At 38.7% G+C, this 21,623-nt stretch overlaps 1 protein-coding gene across 3 annotated transcripts in view; it reads left to right on the plus strand.

Moving 5' to 3' along the window:
- The window catches only part of STXBP6 (syntaxin binding protein 6), a 255,956-nt gene extending 234,651 nt beyond the window's left edge, over nt 1-21,305 (plus strand). For all 3 annotated transcript variants that reach the window (XM_074998823.1, XM_074998824.1, XM_074998825.1), the window contains 2 exons: nt 9,934-10,091; nt 17,643-21,305. In XM_074998823.1, coding sequence (XP_074854924.1) covers nt 9,934-10,091; nt 17,643-17,666 — 182 coding nt within the window. In that variant the 3' untranslated portion in view covers nt 17,667-21,305. The remainder of the gene's footprint in view (nt 1-9,933; nt 10,092-17,642) is intronic.
- The last annotated feature ends 318 nt before the right edge of the window (nt 21,306-21,623 follow it).

Consider the following 21,623-nt stretch of genomic DNA (forward strand, 5'->3'; position numbering starts at 1 on the left):
AGCATAAGGACTGATCTGACAAGTCTATGATCAGTCCAGCACTCAGCTCCCTGCCTGGCCCTGGTGATCTTAACATCTCAAATGTCCCGCTTGTGACTGAAGACATAGTTGGTCAGGTGCTACTGTTTTGATTTCAGGTGCATCCATGTGGTCTTGTATTTATCAGCTTGCCGGAGGAGAGTGTTGGTAATAGTCAGGTCATTTTCTGCACACAAGTTCAGCAGAAGGCGGCCATTGGCATTCATGTTACCAACACCATGATGCCCCAGCACCCCTTTCCAGTTCCTACAGTCCTTGCCAACCCTGGCATTGAAGTCACCCAACAGGAGAAGCTGATATTATTTTACTAGGAAAAATGTTTAGGAATAGATGTAGCATTTTTAATAGGACCTGACTAACCCAGTCTGAGAGACAGAGGAACCAAATTACAGAAGTGAAATGAAAATAGGCTTTCAAATACTATGAAGGGGAATTCAAATGAAATCACTTTGGGTACAATGAGTGTTGGACAGAACAGCTAGCACTGGTCAATACTCGCAAATATAACCACCTGACAGTAATATCCATGCCATCGTTTCACGCATGTTGACGTCCTGTCCCAACAAGATCAAACCAGTATGTACTGCATGTCCAAGTACCAACAGAACCCCAGAGCAAGTATTCTGCATACTGTACATTTAAAGATATGGTATTTTTGGTGTGCCTTTCCATATTCCTTAAATGTTTGATCTTCATGCATAAATACACTATTTGTGTGTTCCAGCAGGACTTCAGCTTTTGCACCTCTGAGGGACAGCAGAATGCTTGACTTCTGCAATGTGTTGGAGTTGCTTCCTTGTACCTTTGGATCATGCTTTCCACTTACAAAAAAATCTTAAAACATACCCCTTCTCTACTGTAGGACCCAGAGGCAGTGAGACTTCATGCTAGGGTGAGAGAAGTCTCTGCTCTACAGCTGTGGCTGAGAGTCAGTTGGCCTTCAGCTCATATGGTAGAGTACAGGGCTTGAACCCCTCGGACTGAAGGTTTAGTCCCTAATGCCGGCGACCTGGGTCTGTTGGTGTTACGCTACAAACATATTTCCACTTTTAATTGGTCACAACCTTTCCCAAACCATGTAGAAGCATAGGTTTGGAAGAAACCTAGTAAGTCATTAAGTCCAACTTGCTATTAAAAGCCATTTAATTTCACATAATTGTGTTGCAGTTTAAACTGCTGAATGGTACCTCAAGTCATGTGGAAAACAGACTCATTAAAACTGCAAGAATTTTCAGAAATTTGTGGACAGAAAATAGGGTTGAAATTCTGGCCACAAAACTCCCATTGGTTTCCTGGGGCTAGTATTTCACCCTAAAAATGTATTTGTGTGTATGTAAATCTATATAGATACATAGATGGATGAATATGGAATGCATGGTTGATATGGTATAAATGTTCTGTGTTTGGAATAGATGCTTTATTCATGAGTTGCAATGCAAATTCAAAAGTAAATTAGCATGAGTCCAGTTTTACCGGATTCAGAGGGAGCTATAAATGCTTCTTGGAAATGATATAAATGTTTATTTCAAACTCAGACATATTTTACAAAGGTTGAAAGCCCGTTTTTTCTATTTACATAACTAATTGGAAATATTTCCTCCCCAAAGCAGACAGGAATCATTAAATGTATTTGGTAATTGTGTACACCATTAAATGAACTGTAATTCTTTGCAAACCAATCCCTGAAAGTTATATTCCAGTTAAAGCCACGGGTAAGTCAGATTGAAGTGTTTCATGGCATGGCTAATAGAGAATATGATGAATATGTTAACAGATCATGCAAACAAGCAACAATTATATTTCTGGAGCCCAATTTGTCTCTTGATGTAATGAACTGACTCCTACACTCATCTCTCTCTGTATTTTTCTGTGTACCTGGAAAAAACTTCATTTTCTTCCATTTGAATGGCTTAAATCAGTGTTTCCCAAACTAATTTGGCCATGGAACACTTTGGGGCTTGGAATATATTGATGGAACGCATACATGCTGGTTGGGGGTGCAAGGGAGAGATTAGGGACGAGGAAGATTTCATACTGAAAAATTCCCATACACAATGCTCAAAAGTTGATTTAAAAGATTTTTTTTACACAGAAAAAATAAGTGAAAATCATCCACATGAACAACTAATGTCCTTCTAGTAGGAGGATTGTTAGAAACTCAATTATAATTAAGTATAAAAATTAAAAATTACAGTAGGGTCTCAACATTTGGGAACCTAAGATTCACAAATTCAGCTTCCCCAGGGCTCTAGGGCATGGAGCGCAAGCAGCTGCCACTTTCCGCGTGGCCCCAGGCAGGGACACCGGCAGCCGAGCTCCAGGTGGGAGTGGCTGCCGTAGAGTATTCACGAAATTCAACATTCGTGAGGATTCTCAACGCTGAACCCTCGCAAATGTTGAGACCGTACTTTATATACAAACCCAAACCCTGAAACTTAAAGATCCTTTTTATAAAAAGGAAATGCAAAACAAAGTAGGTATGGAAAAATATTTTTAAATTTTGTGCTATAAATTTGTTCATTTTTATTTTCCAGTAGTTTTCTGTAAAAATATCATTTGATACTTCTTTCCTGGAAGAGCATTTTTTTGCATCTTGTTGTCATAAATCCACTTAATATTAAGAACAGTGCTGGAAAGGTTGATCCTTGTATCAGGGCAGCATCACATGATTTCTCTGAACACAACTCATGCCAAAACATTCTGAATCGATTGATTGTTTTGGCACGAGTTGCATAACTATACTATTATTAATGCATTATAAATATTAATATACCTACAATTTAAATACTATTCAAATGCCTTAGTATTTTTGATACACAAAATTTCATATTTAGTATTTTAGAATGAGAAATATCCCTAGCATCAAAATTTTTTCACAGATCACCTCTTCACATTGCATTGAACACCAGTGTTTCACAGAACACGGTTTTGGAAATGCTGGCGTAAAGCATTCACACAGGTTTGTGTCCTTGTACTACAGCTTTTCATTAGGACCATGGTACATTTTGCGTAACATTTAGAAATGCAAACAGAAATTGTTCAGGATAGGGAGAAGAATTTTACTTCTCTGGTTTATGTAACACTGCAAGAAATTAAGGAATGAAATGTCAAGATCTGTACTAAACAAATTGGATTACCAATTTATTTGTGCTTATTGATTTATTTGTAAACGTGTGTGTTGGCTTCCTGGAAGTAAAGAACTGTGGTAATGAGAGAGTCCATCATAGACAGGAAAAGCTTCATTAAAAGCCATTTTATTAAGCCACTCGCTTAAGTAATTTTGTAGGAATTAAATTTGGATCTGCTTGTGCTTCATGTACAGCAAAATTAAATTGAAGAGAGTTATTTCATCATGCTCCTCTGATTTTTCAAGATCTCAGGCTGAAATAATTGGCCTTAACACACACATTTTGCTGATGTAATTTAGTTAAAATAATTTATAAAATACATGTTTTCTCACTTTATCTTACAGTATGCAGTTCAGCTAGATAAAATTATTTGTGTGCCCTTAAGGACATGGCAAAGCTGTTTCTCACAATGGTAAAACACGCAATTTTTAAAAAAGAAGAAAGCATTCAAGTCCATCAAAAGCAACTTGTTTTACTGGGCCACAGAATCTAGAAGCCTTGAAGTGGAATTAAAATCAGGCTACCCACCTGGCACATGGGGTATTTGATTACTACCTAAAGAGGAGCAAGTCTTCATGGGGGCTCAAACCCCAGTTTTGTTTTACCTAACTGTTGTAATCATCTGCAACATCTGTACTAGTACTCAGATTTAAACATGGAGCTGCAAACAAAGTTTTCCCAGTAAAGGGACCTCCACTCTGCCCCTAAACTAATCCACTGCACTAGTCTGATAGTGCATGATGTTGACTTCAAGCATTTATGCAGGCTTTTCCCTCGGGGACAAAAACAGAAATGGTGCAGCTAGCCTTAGTTGTAGAGCTTTTCTGGGATATGATTTTCAGAGGCACAAAAGAGTGCCATCTCTATTTTGAATGCATAACTTTCAATGGAGCCAAAAGAGAGGGTAAAGATGGCCGACACATGCTCTTCTGTACAGAATGTGGGAGGGCAGCTCAGATCTCAGCCACTTTATCTTTCAGTGAAGACTAGGAAGGGATGAAATAAAGGACCACCCTTTTCCCAGAAAACAGAATGGTAACATATTAACTCAGGGCATGCACTGTTGATGCAGATTCTTGGTAGCAAAGCTGAGTTCTATGGGGACTACAAATCAAGCTAATTATTTTCCTAGGAATACTTTTAATACTGGAGGCTGGGTTGGGAGATGGGAGAGATTTGTGAATAACTTTTCTTGTCATTCCTATGAAATAACCCTTTGCTATGGAGGGAATGGGAGCCTGTAGTACATCAGCTATTTTAGCTGTCTGGACACTAGCTCTAAAATGCATTATTTTCAGAGCCACACTAAACTTCAAAATAAACCAAGTAAACTGCAGTTAAAATGGACCCAATAGCCAGAAATTAGGCATCAAAGTCAGTCAGATAATAGCTGTCTCAACAAGATCATGGAATACAGAAACATGTAACAAAATAGCCTGGAGATAATACAATACCATAAGAGCAAGGAAGGAAAATAGCCTAATTACTATTGCCTGCTGGCAAATCTGAGACACACTTTCTGCTGAAAAATATCAAATACTGAGTTTTGACCTTCACTCTGAAAATCTTGTGAAGAATTTCTAGGTTTATTCCATTTTTAGATTGAAAGTAATACAAGTCTATTAAGACTATTTAAGAACACTAGGGACTGGAGTTTCCCAAAAGCACTCCACAGTCATCTAGTTGCAGTAAATACTATTTGCTTTAGTGGGAGCAAGTGCTTTTGAAAAATCTCATCTTCGAAAACCAACACTGAACAGTACAAGAGGTCAGAATGCAGCTGACCACACCAACACAAAAAGGCACGTTATTTCCTATGGCATATTTCCCAGTACATGTGTTTATAGGGCAAACTACCCGAGCAAAAGCCAAAATAAGCACTCAGGACAAAGGAACAGAATCAGCTTTACACCAACAGATTCTCAGCTAAATGAGAATTTTTAGGAAAGTTGAATCAGGCAACTGCTTACTGCCAATATCTTTCCAATGGCCTGAAGGAGTCTGCCTAAAAAACAGTTACTCCTGCCATTGCCACCCCCTGCCACCAGTTTCCAGCTCTCGATATATTTATGCATCTGTTCTCACCAGTAATCCCAAGCTTCTGGCTCCCAGCCTTACAGTTGCTGAAAAAAGCCCTCAGCTTCTGGCACCAAATAGGATTGTACAGCTGCCCTGCATACTAAATTTCCCTCATCCCTTAGTGTGGGGTTTCACAAACTTTACATAGTTGGGACCTGTTTTTTTCCAGTACCCTTTTTGGGAACCCAAAATATAAACACACATAAAAATGAATAATGAATAAATTTTCACTGTTTATTATTTATTCACAATAATAATAGTACATAGCGATCATTTGTATATTTTCTAAGGATGTTATTTTTTTCCAAGGGCCGATACTGGGCCACAGACCACACTTTGGGAAATGCTGCCTCAGTGTATGAAATATGAAATGTATTGTACTTGAAATGCACCAACAAATGGATCTTAACAAGTTTAGACTTGAAATTAGACGGCTTCTTGGAAGAGGTCTGGAACAGGCTTCCAAGGGGAGTAATGGGACCAGAAAAACTAATTCAAGACTTGAATAAGTTTAGGGGATGAGGAGTTTGCACACATTGACGTAAGGCCTATCTGAGTCACATCATTGCAAATATCTAAAGGCCAAGGAAGCCGCTGAGTTCTTACAGTCTTTAAATCAAGAGTGGGTGAGTTATGGGCTTATTTCAGGAATGGGTGGGTGAGGTTTCTGTGAACTGCAAAGCGCAGGAGGTCAAACTACATGATTGTGATGGTTTCTTCTGGCCATAAAGCCTGTGAGCATGTTCTTGTTTATATTCCCACTCAAGAGTGAGATCAGGTTTTTAAAGAGTGACTAGTGGCATTTGTTTAATTTGATAGCATGTGTGCTGTTTGATGCACTGCTCTGTTCTGTGTGGGATATAGGTTTGTGTAGGGTTTCATTGTATCTGGCCACAAAGCTTGGTGTACTGACTGTTTGTATGAATTAAACAAAATTACTGTGGCTGATTTTTGCTGTCACTAATCGGGGGAATAGTAACAGAGAGGCAGCCATGTTCGTTTGTACTGCAACAAAACAAAGCAGCAGAAATGTAGCATTTTAAAGATTAACAAAATGATTTATTTGTTGACAAGCTTTTGTTGGACAGACCCACTTCTTCAGATCAACTAATCAGGGGGGTTGTCCACATCCCAAAAATGTGCACAAATAGATGCAACTCATGTTGTTGTGGTGTTTGTGAGTTTGTCAAGGTTGCTTTAGTTTTCCCCTTCCTTGTATGTTACCCACAAATAGATGAATGCTGAAATTGATCTTTTAATTTTTATTTATTTATTTTGGAACTAATTACAAAATATATAAAATCAGCACGTGATTTCTTTTTAAACTGAGGGTATTTTGTCCTCCAGTTTGATCAAGTCCACATTTAAACATTGCTAATTACCCTTGTAGCCTCATAAAGGAAACAGACCTATTGTCATAAACCAAAGGTTTTTTTTGTTTAAAGCTTCCTCCGGTGTACTGAACTAGTTTTATTACCCTTTTAAGCAAAATCATTTTCCAAGTAAAGCTCATATAACTGCATCATTTCAACTGGTTTATTCATAATGCGTGGAAGAAGTTACCATGGTAACAGACAGTGGAGCAACTGGGCAAGAGTGTTTTGGAATTATCAGAATAATTTTTGAAGTAGTTGATTTCCAGCAGCCTACCAACTTGTGTAGGGGTGGGAGCAGAGGACTGAGTTATATCTGGATTCTGTTTCTGTCAGCAACTTGCTGTGTCACTTAGGCAAATTGTGTTCTGAATTAAATTTTAGAACTTGATTCTCTCTGGGCAAAGCCACCAAGATGGTAATCACCAGCAGTAAAACAAAAATGGGAAATACGTAATTTTTATTAGTTCCTTACATTGAAGAGAGAACTGGTTGAACTAGCATTAGTCATGAATGTATGATGATTTATTTATGGTATGAAACATCTGTAGGTGTAGTACATGTAGCTCTGCATGCAGATAACTTAATTTGTGGGGAGATAATTAATGATATTTGTAGGGCTGTTGATTGATTCCAGTTAACTCAAAATTGATTGTGATTAATCACACTCTTAATAGAATATCAGTTGAAATATATTTGTGCATAGTTTTCTAAATTGTCAATATTGATTTCAGTTGCATGAGAGAATACAGAGTACTCAGTTTGTATTTTTATTACAGATATGCACTGTAAGAAATAAACAAAAGAAATAGTATTTTTAATTTACCTCATATATATATACACACACACACACACACACACACACACACACACACACACACTAAAGTGAAACTTTCTTTGAAAGTGTAACTTACAAAAGCAGATTTTTTTGTTACATAAATGCACTCAAAAACAAAATAACATAAAAACTTTCAAGCCTACAAGTTTGCTCAGAACTACTTCTTGTTCTGCCATTCGCTAAGACAAGTTTGCTTACATTCATGGGGGGATCCTGCTGCCTGCTTCTTATTTACAGCATCACGAGAAAGTGAAACAGGTATTCAAATGGCACTTTTGTAACAGTCATTGCATGGCATTTACAGGCTGAGATGCTAAACACTTCTATGTTTCTTCATACTTGGCCAGAGTTTGAGGACGTGCTTCCATGCTGATGATGCTCTTTTAAAAAATGCCTTATTTAAATGTGACTGAACTTCTTTAAGGAGAATTATCTGTCTCCTGCTCTTTTACCAGGGTTCTGCCATATCTTTGATGTTATTACAGTCTCGGATGATGACCCACCAAGTTCATTTAAAGAACCCTTTCACAGTATATTTAACAAAAAAGCAAAGATGGTACCAATGTGAGATTTCTAAAGATAGCTGCAACACTTGACCAAGATTTAAAACTCTTGAAGTGCCATCCAACATTGATGAGGGACAGCAAGTGAAGCCTTTCCCAAGTCTTAAAAGAGCAAAACTCAAATGCAAAAACTACACAATCTGAACCACCAAAAAAGAAAATCAACTTTCTGCTGGGGGTAGCTGTCTGAAATGATGAAAATGAGGGACAGAAGTATGGACTGATGCATGTTCATTATGCAGCACAACCTGTCATCAGCATAGACGCATGTCCTCTGGAATTGTGGTTTAAGCATGAAGGGACATATTAAATTGTCATGTAAATATCTTGTGATCTTATCTACAAATATGCCATGTGGTCATCTATTTGTTTTCTAATTTTTAAATAGCACAATTAATTTTTTTAATGGTGTGGCAGCCCAAGGTATAAGGTAACATATGCAGAACGCAAGTGACTAGTATATTCATGAGGATGTAGTGCCCTGTATTGAGGAAACCAGTGTAGAACATTCTTGAAAGAAGTAAGTTTTAAGCATTTGGAAGTAAATGTAGTAGTTGGACAAGAAATGGAAGGCTGTTGCAAGTTTAGGGAATTACACAAGTGTGCATGAAGTCGTGCATAAGAAAGGAAACAAAATGGCAGTGAAGATCACTAAATCAGAGAAGAGGATCTGGGAAGAAACAAGCACAGAGATTGTAGATAGGGGTCTGACCAGACTCATTCTAAAATTAATGCTTGAATATGTTCTGTTAAGGAATGAAGGGGAGAATACATGACCAAATATGTAAAAGGTGACTACAGCAGCAGCGTTTTAGTCAGAGAGCTGAGATGACATATGGTCAGGTTTGACAGAGGGCTTTATCAATAAGAATCAAGAGGGAGAGTGCTGTTTTTAATGTTGGGGGCAGGAGGGATGGGGAGCAACAGGATGTAATGAAAGCCTGGCTGTGAAGGAAAGAGAAAGGGATCACAGCTGAGATTATGAAACTGGGCATGACAAAAACTTGAAGCTGTAAAGAATGACAAAAATGGCAAAAGCAGGCTGTGATTAGGAGGGAGAATGAGAAAAGTATGATTCTGAATATAATACACTTTGTATAGTGGTTTGGGGAGGCGAGAAATTGTAATTCAGAGTTGAAGATGCCAGTCTCTCGAGAGCAACAGGTTCAGATAAGCTTAGATGGCAGAGATATTGTGTAGAATGTTAAAATGAGCTGCTACATCACTGTGGTGAATTTCTGAGAATGGTGTGGTTGACTTACATCACTAGTAGCCTGAGCTAAACAACAATCAAAGTAAATCTGTAACCTGAAAAGTAATATGCCCCTAGGTGACATGGTTAGCACATTGTGTTCAGTTAGCTAAGTCAGAGTAACAACTTTATGTTCCCAAATTATATTGTTTTCATGTAGTTTGGTCATGGGTGGTTAATGGTATAGCTTGGGACAAAATCATAAGTGGTTAAGTTTAAGACAACCATGCCCAGATCTGGTGAGGATTCATGTAAGACTAGATTTAGTCCATGTCTACACCGTAAAAATAACTTCGAAGTACAACTTCAAAGTAACAGACTTTGAAGTTGAGCATCTACACACACCGTATTTGGAATTTAAAATTTGAAGTAGGGCACTACTCCATTCCCAGGAATGAAGTAAGGACTTTGAAATTGGGCTCCCTACTTGGAAGTAAGGGAAAATGTGTGTAGACTCTCTGCAGGCTACTTCGAAGGAGCGCCTAACTTTGAAGTTAGTTCCTAGTGTAGACACACCCCTACAGTAGTCGAAATGGATTAAAAGACATGCTATTCTATGGTGAATAAAGTAAGGGGTGAAAAGGACTACTTTCATGCTTTCACATTTGTATTTGTATTGTTTGTTAAAGCTGGGTTGCTAATGATACATCTGACATTTCAGGAAACAGCATACTCCATTCAGCAGCAGACAGCGTGACCAATGCAGTACAGAAGGCAAGTCAGGCTTTGAATGAGCGTGGTGAAAGGTTAGGTCGAGCAGAAGAAAAGACAGAGGATCTGAAGAACAGTGCCCAGCAGTTTGCAGAAACTGCACACAAGGTAAGTTTTTTAGCAAACTGGGTCTCACATTAGCTCAAAATGGTGCTTCATATTCATTAGCCCACCTTTTACAGAAGTACAGTTTCTGGGAACTTTTCAACATTCACAAGTATCGTCCTGCATCTCATAACTGTCCTTCAGTGACAGGTAAATTCTGATTTATAATTTTGTCTCATGTACAGTAGACCTGGTGTTCCAACACTGTCCTTGACAAGTCGTAATTTCCATGTCACATAACAAAAACACTTAAGAATTTATTTCATTCCCATTGCATGCACACATCTTTCAGGCTGATGTCCCCAGATTTATGCTGAGACTTGTAACCAGGGCTACTTTCAAATGATTCAAATGGAAAAAAAAATGGGGAGAGGGGGACTGATTTTGTAATCTTACTGGCCATTTTATGAGAAGGCGAACATATTCAGGGAGTTGCAAATGTTATCGCAACATCTTTTATGGCACTTAATTCTCTTTGATATTTCAGCTTAGCACTGAAATGGGAAAGGAATTTCCTTCTGACTTAAGGAAACTACTTGTTCCTGGAGATATGATTGCCCTGCAAGCCAGAAAGGGCTTATCTCTTATAATGCTGCCAGCAGAGGCTCTGTGCTGCGTATACATGAGGGAGTCACTGCTGCAGAGCACACTTTTCTTAATCTAGTGGTTTCTAGACTAATTCTCTGCCCTGGCAATCTCTCTAGCTGTTGTGTTCAGATTTAGCTGTCGGGGCACAAAATATGTCAGAAGTCCTTCTTGAATGTCCCCAGGTGGCAAGATATGACTGGAACTAGTGGGCTAAGGCATATGAGAGAGAGAGAGAAAGGGAGAGGAACTTCCTAATACCAGAGACTGCAGATGTATGAGATGTTGGAGATAATTTTCCAAAGTAATTAAACTATTACAGCACTTGCAGTTGGAAGGGAAGGTGGACTTACTTTGAGCAAATGCATCTCTCCTGTTTAGATAAATGTTTAGATTTTCATTTTTATACACTAGTGTATCACAAGCACAATTCAGGAACCCAGAATCTATCTTCCCCCTCCCCCCCACCTCAGTTTTGACTTGTTTCATTTTGCAAATTTTGGTTGACCTTTGTACTAAATATGGTAAAACATGTTGCCAGATTACCTCAGTGTCATTTCTTGTTTGTGTATGAGCATCGTTAGCCATATTAGCATAATTCTGGAAATAGGATTTCATTTGTATTCCTCAGTGTCCTAACATATGTCTTGAATTGCATTGTGTGTCTTATAATCTGTTCCATTCTTTGCCTCCTTTTTTTCTTCAATAGTAACTATAATTGGGCTCATTCTCTCAAGCAAGGCATCTGTTCTGCCACTGCTAAGTATTTGTACTGAATCTATTGCAGCATTATGCAAAGTACATTATGCTCTGCATCCTTCCATCCCTGTCAGTCAAAGGATTGACATGAGCATGGCAACTACTGTATTTTCATTCCCAGAATTGAAAGTGACCTTAGAAAAACTATGGTGAGGGAGTGGGGTAGAAATTGATTCTAAACCACAGTATAACAGAGGTTTTCTGTGGTTGGAAAGGCCTTTCCTATGCAATGGGACGAGAGAGAGAGAGAGAGAGAGACAGAGAGAGAGAGACAGAGAGAGAGTTTGAGATGTCAATATTACTGAAAAATATACTGTCAAGAATAATACAATAAATTACGTGTCAGAGTAAAATTCAGATATATGCTTCAGAAACATGGAATCTATGGCCTGGATTTATGGAAGAGTCTCTGCTGATCAAGAGGATTTTCTAGTCCTCTCCATCCCCACATGCTTTTTTCAGGGTTGAGTGAGCTAGGGTGCCTGAATTGAACTGTTTTGAAATTCTAAAATTGGTTTATTAATCGTTCGGGAGCTGACAGAGTTTGCTAACATTGAATCCACTTACATAGAAATAGGTTTGTCTTTGTGCCAGTTAATAAGAATTATTGAAGGCAGTTTCTCTAGTGGTCAAGACTCAGCTGCAGCATTGTCCTTCCACCTGTCAGATGTGGACTATTACTCATGTTGATTGCTTTGGAAGAGTATAAAGGAAAGTGACGACTGTAAGTCTTACTCACCCCAATTCAAACTGCCAAAGAGAATCCTGTGAGAGATCTAATAAGTGTGGTTGGTCTCTCCCCACTCCCACACCTTCACGCCACCCACCCAATGCATGCATGCATGCACATGCTTTCAAAAAAGGATGAAGCCTGATACTAGAAATACTCAACCCTGACTTCCGTCTTTTTTGCTAATGATCCCTCAATTCTCTCACGGCTAGTGAGAGGTCCCACATTTCATCCATGCTGTCAGACTTACCTTCATATGAGGCATCCAAAATGATACAAACTAAGCTTTGCAATGGCCACGCTCCATAGTGGCCCAGCAAGCGTGCCACTGTACTACAGTCTGTCCTTTAGAGGCTTTTCTTTTTTAAGCCTGAAACATACACAGTGGTTAGATGTGGGCAGTATTTCACTTTGAATTGCACCAGTGGAAGCAGTAGCTTCTTCGTAGACATCAGTAGCAGCAGGGTAACTGCTAAGATGAAAGAGAACAGGGAACAGCTCCTCACACTTTTCTCCACCACATCAAGGGCAGGGGATTGGACACAGCCTTAGCAGGAAATAGAATAAAAGGGAGTAAGAACACACATCTGGTAGCAGGGGAATTAAATGAATTTGGGAGGCAAGGATGAGCCTCATTCTGAGGAGTCATTGGTTGTTTTAATAACATTGATAGCATTAGTAAAACAATAAGTGTTTGTAGTGGTCTCCTCATTGGGGTGTGCGTCAAACTGAGACGTTGGGAATTTCCATACTGTATGTTTGGGTAAGCTGGATGGTAGTGTGTCAGGAAGCTGATATCTGGGCCCTTGCTTTCTCTGCCTCCAGCTGCAGGCACCAAGGAACTGTAACAGCCCCCACAGAGGGAAAAGGAAAGCTGCCTTTCAGAATTCAGCCTCTCAGAGCATCCCTGCCCAGTTCCCTTGACCCTTCCCAAAGTCCTCTGGAAAAAGGAGGGAGTTGAATCCCTAATAATTCCCACGTAAAAGAGAAAAATACGACTGGAAATTTATATTAAAGGACACAGTGTTTGTGAATGGAAGCTTCAGGAGTTCACGGTGATAACTCGCATTAGAACTGTCACTGTGGATTGGAACAAAAGTGATCATTGCCCTCCCTGAATTTGACCCATCAATCATTCTCACCCTCTGTCAGATAACTGGGCAACAATGTGATAAATCGTTACAGGATTTCAGTTAGAGCCCATTCTAATGAAAATAGCACAGAACCTGCAGTGATATGTCCATCTGTCTTCATCGCTCATTGGAAGGGTGCAAGTTATTCAAACAAAAGCTTTACTCATTTCTGTGTATACATTTTTTCACTTCCTGATCAACTTTTTTGGGGCAAAAAAGTTGTAATCCTCTCCCTCCCCTTGAGGCTTGTTTTTCAAAAGATAGTTGCTGAGCACTTTCTGTAATCAGGGTTATTTCTGGTGTCAAGTTATATACCAAAAATCATTAGCCACTTGAGAAGATTGTGGCCTTTTCTTTTTGTTTATGTAGGGGTATGCAAAATTTAAAAACTAAGAATCTTTTTTGTATGTTAAAACCACAATAAACACGGACAACATAAATTAAATGCAGCCACTTTCTTATGAGACCAAAATATGAACTGTCTTAATCAAGAATTATGATCAGCCCTTTCAGATATCTCAGATATGCACAGCTGTTTTTTTGATGCCACAACTCTTAACCACTCTTATCACAATTCATCAGCTGATGGATATGCTTAAACGTATACATGAACAGGTTGTGGCAGGTAACACTAAGTGACATTATAAGCCCAGTGATGGTCAACTGATGTGTTTACATATTGCTGCTCTCTGGGCTTACGGTTCTTGGAAATAAACTAAAATAATCCAGTCCACTCAGTAACCTGCATCCACTGGGAGTTCCCTGATGCATAGCATTAGCTTTTTTAAGAACGGTAGTTAAGGCACAGGTAAGTAAAAATATACTAATAAAATCCTGTTGCAGATAGTGTTATGTTTACAGCGTTTCGCTTTTCCACAAGTTAGAGTTCTCAGATCAGATACTGACCTGATTATTATTGTGCTTTGTGATTCACTGCGATATGATTCAGGATTGTTTTGTTGTGTAATGTTCTGTGTATACAAATAGATGAATGTTTCTTAGACTAAATTTAGCAACTCATTGAAAATGTATTGAGCAAGTGTTGCATGCAGTGATTTTTAATCAGCATCTTAACACACTGGATGCAGTATTGAATTGCCTACATTATTAGATGAATGCCTAAAAAGTCAATACAGAGTATAATGGACCTTCAGGTTGCCTGGTTGCTGTTGCAAATATTTTTTGTGATATAAATAGGGAAAATTGCCAGTAGGAAGGGAAAATAAGCAGCATAGATTTAAACCACGGAGAGTCTGAAATCTCTTGTCACAAAAAAAATCTAATAACATCTCAGGAACTTTTCTTTCTTTCAAGCCACCATTCCCACATTTTCTTCAGTTTTTGGAATAGAAATGTTTGGATTAACATAAGTTAATCATTTTAAAATCATGATATGTTTGTCTATGGCGGCCTCCAACTAAACTGTCCTGGTTACTGTTGAATAGAGCAAAACAATATAATGGCTGCTTAGAACCAATAGCAATGAACTGAGCGAAAGAGAAGTGAAGAAGCAAACAGAAACTAGTACGCAAATAACAAGCACTCCTGTAGTACCCTATGGCCTGATAAATTTGTTAGTCCCTAAGCTTTTGTGGGTAAGACAATCATCAGATGAAATGGATCTTACCCACAAAAGCTCATGACCTAATAAATTTGTGAGTCTCAAAGACTGCTCACCACAGCACCCACTTGTATGGAAACAGGAGCTGCAATCAGCAATACCTGAGGGCCAGCAGGCAAATAAAACTCGAGGAGCTAATCCTGGAACACTGCACCTGGTCCAGAAGCCACATGTTGCCTCCCAGCAGATACCTATGACCCAACTGCAGAACCAGAAGACTAACCCATATGTCCTATACCGAAGAAAAGATTAGGGGTAGTAGTTCAGTGAAGGAGCTAACCCAGGGCAACAAGAAAATAAATCAGGAACAGAATTGTTCCTTCAGATCTGCTGGCACTCAGCAGGATAATCTGGCCTGTGTTTCTCCATCAGCTGGAAGTATAGAGTGGATGTCGAGACTTCACTTTACTTCTTTTCTGGGATGTATGAGGGAGGGCATGAAGAGAGGCCACTCATTTTTAAAATGAGCAAAGGATATGAATGAATTAAAATGCGTCACAAACCATAGGGAAGATACTCACTAAAATTCTGCAGATAATCTTATCACTTCACATTGTCTGGTAAATGTGTAGGGCAGCTAACCCAAATGACCTAGTGTCTTGTAGATGTTCAATTGGGTTCTTGTTAATTGGCAAAAAGTTCTTGGTTTTTTTTATGGGCTTTTACGTAATGGAGAAGTAAATTAATCACTTTTGTTTGTGTTTCATTATTAAGTGCTTTGAAATAGGTGAACAGTCAATACACAGAGCTGAGTCGTTATTATAAAGAATTAAGTAGGTTTTTTTCTAATTCCTTCATATTTTTGTATCCCAAAGCAAATGAGAAAAGCAGGACTCTAATTATGCAGTGTTTTAAAAGGTAAAATAATACCTCTCTGGCAGAATACTGATAATGAACATCACTGTTCATTAACTTTTGAAGAAACAAGCACCAAATTAACATTTGCAAACATTTTTGCAGCCAATTAGCGTATCCATTTAGGATGCATTTCCTGGCAGCATTGTCTAAGTATAAGCCTCCTTTCAAAGAAGTGGCTCAAATATTTATATTATTTTAAACTTCTAAGTAATTTCACCATTAATATGCTCTGACTACATACTTGTTTATTTTGTAGTTCTATGTATATTACTGACCATTATAACTACATGTCAAGTTACTTTTAAGAAAAATGATTGTGTTAGTATTGGAGTATAAGCAACTGGAATAATATTTCTGAAACATTAAAGTACTGCTTAGTCACCTATTCAAAGTCTGTCAGAAGATAAAGCACCAGTGGAACTAGTAGCTATTTTGTTTTGTTTTACTGGGTTTCATTAGATACAGTTCAAATCTTTATATTCTTTTAAACATGGGCAGTGGGTGAAGGCAGAGCTAGGGAAGGCAAGCCCCAGGCCTACCCTGAGGCTTTGGCCCTCGCCCCTTCTGCACTTTCTCAAGTCGCCAGAGAGCCAGACTGCCATACCATGACCCCAGAATTTCTGGAGGGCATGGAATTTAGACAATTTTGGGTAGGCATTGCCTTCTCTTGCCTACATTTCCCACCATCCATGCTTTTAAAAGTAAAGTAGCTCTAGCTGATTGGTTCTCAACTTTTTTTAAGCCAAGTTGTCCCCTTTTTCCATACTGTAGTTCTCCCTCTTCTGTACCCCCTTCCCATCTCCCAGGGCTCTGTTTATTGGTCCAGGACCTAACTGGGATCCTGGAACTATTGATAATAGATAGCAGTATCTTGCTGCCTAAGCCACTTGAAGAAATGTACTTCTCGTAATTGATAATTCATGGTGCTTTCAGAAAAGTTCATGGCAGTTCACACTCCTTTATAAAGAACTTTTTTTGTTCTGTTTAATTTATAGGGTGCCAACAGACATGGATTTTTTTTTTTTTTTTTTTTTTTTAAAGAGAGGTCAAGGACTGAGAACATTGATACTTACCTTAAATCTAGTCCTGGTGTTTCCTGGCCAGGTTATGAGCGGAGGTAAAGGAGGAAACTTTCACTGCCACTGTCCGTTTGGTTTTGTAGATGCACTGCTGAGCACTTCAGTCCCCTCCACCTGTAATATTGCCTGTCCATAGTTAGAGACTGAAGCTAGCTTCTCTCCAGGTTTCCATAAAACTTCACATGCAAAGATCTTACTTCAGGGTAGCTTTCTTCCTTCCTGAAGTTCCTAGTGCAAACTTTCAGGGAGAAAGAATTTAAAAAAAAAATAAGGGGGGGGTTTGGGGGGAGGGATTGGAAATTCTGGATCATCATTTTCCTAACTATTTGGGAGCAGCAGCACACATCTATGTAACAACTTATCCAAAAAAAAAACCAAACAAACTAAAAACAAATTTATTTTGACTAATTAAATCTCAGGCCAGAGTGCTCTTTTACAGGAAACACCAATGGATTGGAGGGTAAATGTTTTGTCCCCCTCACTCTTTCTAGTGAGTCTGTGCTCCTTCTCACTTCACAAAGAACTGGTAACTCGGAGGCACCACAGAGCTGATTCTGTGAAAGCAACTGAATCCCTTGCCAGCAATGGAAGAGTGGAAAGCAGGGAACAGCTTGGTTGTGTCAAACTTGGGTCTGGTTTCAGGTCTGTCTTTCAACAGCCTTTCCACTGGAAAACAGTTCATTTAAGGGGTTGCATGTACAGCCATCTCTAATCTAGAGTAGTCCCTTTAGTCAGGAATGTCTTGTAATTGCAAATAGTATCACTTTTTTCTTTCTTGTTGTTTTTCAGCTTGCCATGAAGCACAAATGTTGAGATACTGCCTAACGTAGTGGTCTTCCCAGGAGGAACTCAAACACACTAGGTTGAGCAATTTTTACTGGAGATCCAAACTTTCACCTGCATTATCTTTGCAATTCAGTGAAGATCGGTTATTCAGTTCACGTACAGGAAAAATGTTGCATTCCTGCATTTTATAATTTTGCTAAGCAATGCTACTATATCTCAACTTTTTATTTTGTATTTAAGCTGTTGTAGGTATTTTTGAAAACATGGGAACTGGACCAAATGAGACATGTATCAAGAGTAAACTGGCATCATCCTATTTTTTCCTATTGCCACACAGGAAGAAGTATTAAATGGGCTACAAGAAATGTTACTGTACAGAAATAAAATCCAAGCAATGGTTACACATTTCTTCTCTTTTGAATAGTGCTTGTGGAACATTCCATGTCATAATCCTATAGTGGAAAGTAGACTGATTAGTTATGTGAAACAGCAGGCCTTATCCTTTCTGCCTCTCAGTAGGAATTTATGCGTGTGCCATTATCACCAGCATTCAGAAGCTCAGTTTTGACTTCCAGATGTGACCCTGCTATCCTATCCATGCTGCATTTTGAAAATATCCAGATGTACTTTCCAGATGGATTTGAATTGTATAATAAAACAAAGAATGTAATCTTGAGATTTTAAAATCTAAGCAAAATCTGATTTTTAAATCTACACACACAAAATGATTGTGCCTATTTAACAGTCTACAATAGAGTAATCTTTGCATGACTTCTTTTCAACTATGATTTTTCTGCATAGGGCCTATTTAAATGAAAGTTTCAAAACAAAGTGTTCCAATCTACCCAGTTTTCATCAGCTTTTTACAGAAACTACTCTTAACATGAAATAACTTGGAGAAATATATTCCCATTGCAGTTATTAACTAAGCTATTTTGGATCTGTTTTCCTCAAAAACAGCTGTTTTCCTCATGTTTCATCAGCAATTCTTAAGTTGTTTAGTCATAGGATTAAAATGAGCCAATACAAGAAGTTATGCTTGATTTTTACCAGTGCTTTTTTCCTAGTAAAAAAGGTACCAGAATTCCATCCCCCATACCCAGACAGGCTTAATACACCCCCACCCTGGTGGCTGCTGGCTCCCCACACTGCTGGGGTTCTATGGCCGGGGCTGGGGCCACTGGAGGAGCTTTGCACTCCACTGTCTCCTGGCCCTGGGTCTGCCCCAAACCACCACGAGGCTTACACCCCCACAAAGGCCCCAAACCACCCCGGGCTTGCCCCCCACCAGGCCCACACTTCCCCCAGGCTTAAACTCTCCCCACAGCCTCCAGGGCTCCAAACTCCACTTACCTTACATAGGAACTCTGCAGGCAGCCATTTTCTACAGGTTTCTCTGCCCTAGTTATAGCGCAACAGAATCTGCCTTCAGTACCCTACTGTGCTGGAACAGTAGGCTTCAATTTAATTGGTTTAACAGCCTCCTGCTCACTGTTAAATTAATTAAATAGAATGCTAGTCTTTCAGCCAGCAGGCAGGGTGGGAGCTGCAAATGGCTATTTAATGAGTCACTTGCAGCTCCTAGCCACCCTGCCCAGCCAGCTTTCAAAATGGCAGCGCCATGGAAAAAAGGCAACAGAATGCCATTCCATCAGAATAAAGCCCTGTTTTTTTACCAAGAATGCACACACTTAAGATGCTAGCTAAGCTTTCAGCCTTCAGTTGTAGTACATCTGTTTTAAGCTACACGCATCTTCAGAATTTTCTCTTCCTCACTTACTGAGGTGCCAGCCAACCATCTACTGTAGTTTTCATTGTTAATGCTGAATAAGATTTTGCATTATTAATGACATTTTAAAGCATTTAGAATCTAATAATAAGGCAGTAATGGGGGCGCACGGAAGAGAAAGCGAAAAGAAAGAAGGAAATGATACCATTTGGAAGTATTGATATTACAAAAATGAGACTGTGTACACTTGGTAAGAAATTCTAAATCTGAAAGTTGCTTAGAGGAGGGAGCATCTTTGTCATCTGTTTAACACTGTAGGATCACGTCCCAAACCTTGAGAATTGTCACATCCCAAACTGTTACCTGGCAGTCATAAACTACAAGTCAGAACCAGGCTACCGAAAATGTGAGGCCCCATGCATCATTTGAGCTACTTATGACTAATGTTTACCCTGAAAAAATCTGTAGTTTACAAGCATACTCACCGCCTTTTAACAAATAAGGCTCTTATTGGGAATTAAATTTTGGCTCAAAACAAAAGGTTAGTCATATTTAAACACACACACCTCATTTTATCTTTTTTCAGAAGTACAACGTAGTTGTGTCCTTCTCTCTTAGGGTATGATTACCCTGGAATAAAACAGGGCTGGTCTTCGTCAGTTGACTCACCCTGCAGGGCTCAGGCAGTGGAGCTATACAATTGCACTATAAACATTTAGTCTTGATTTGGAGTGTGAGACACCTCAAGGAGGCACAGTCCCAGAGACCCGGCTCCAGCCTGAGCCCAAACATCTACTCTGCAATTTTATAACCCTGCAGCAAGCCCCAGGAGCCAAGTCAGCTGACACAAGCCAACCATGAGTGTTTTATTGCCATGTCGATAGACCCTTACTTCCCCCCCTTTTTTTAATGCTCTCAAGAATTTTACTGCTGTGATGAAACTGATATTATGAGTAGTCACTTTGAAAAAAAAAATGGTATATTAATGAAAATTCATTAGCGAGAGCTACAGCCACAAAAGTAGCTCCACGGGTAAAGAGACATGTGAATTGTTGCCATCGACATTTTACTCAAAGGTTATAAATAAATTAAAAGAGAAGTTTAAACCCCAGATCAGATATACTTGGGGATAATAAGTTATTTCACTTCAGGTAACAATCCATAATGCTTGAGGAGACTAAAGTTTAAAAATCTCCTGGGCAGATCAGGTTACAGGCACCCTGTAAAATTCCAGATCCTCTTCTAATAGATTTAAACCGTTGTTCTTCAATATTGGCATGGGGAGGAAGGTGTTAGTACCATTAACTGTTTTTCATAGTTGACTTTGAATAACTCAATGGCTTGAAAAAATGAAAATAAATATATTTGCATTCTGTGTCATTCCTGGTATTCAGTAAACAACTAGATGTGGTGGTAGTTAGGAAGGTTTCAAGGAAGTGTGCTGACACCCCGTACTGAAAATAAACTCCTGGAACTTAGCTGTAGTCTACAACACTAGTATTATTAGATATTTGTGTACATAAAGTATAAAGTAATTCAGGTTAATGTTTCATATGAAAGAATGTATTTGTAAAATGTAACAAGATCAATAGTTTCCTTATCACCTTTTTAAAGTTCTGCAAAGAATATAGATCATGTACTGTTGGACTTGAGACTGGTGTACTGCAAAATCTATCTTAAGACTTCTGTGGCTAGCAAAAATTGTGCATTCTCGTGACACTGTTGACAAAATGTGCTCTCTAGACAAGTGATCTTAAAGGTAGGTTTTGCGATAATATGCCAAAATTGTCATACTTGCTGATATATGTTGTTAATTCCTCAGTTCTTTAAAATGTAAAAATAATTCTGTGCCATTCTGAAAAAAGTGGGACCTGCTCTATTGTTTCATTGTTGCAAACCCTACTTTTGTCATTAAACGTTATAACTGTGATGAAAAATTCTTGGATTATTGTGCTGTTTCTGTAGTGGTGATGCGGGCTCAGGGACTATGTTCTCTTTTCATCAGTCAAAATAGAAAACACATGGTTACTAATTAAAAAGAATATTTTGCTGTACTGGGATAAACAGTTTCTTCTTAAAAGAATGTGACAAAAATTAAAACTATTTTGAAATGTCTTTGTACGCTACTGGACTTACAAATTCTTCTACTGCATAAACACTGCTACTGAGCACATGAACACAAATTTAAGTTACTCTCATACTTAAGTGTTGCACTGCTCAGAGAAATCCATGTTTCCATTTCACTTCAGTTCTGT

This window comes from Carettochelys insculpta, chromosome 6 (assembly GCF_033958435.1).
Source record: "Carettochelys insculpta isolate YL-2023 chromosome 6, ASM3395843v1, whole genome shotgun sequence".
In the NCBI taxonomy this organism is placed as follows: Eukaryota; Metazoa; Chordata; order Testudines; family Carettochelyidae; genus Carettochelys; species Carettochelys insculpta.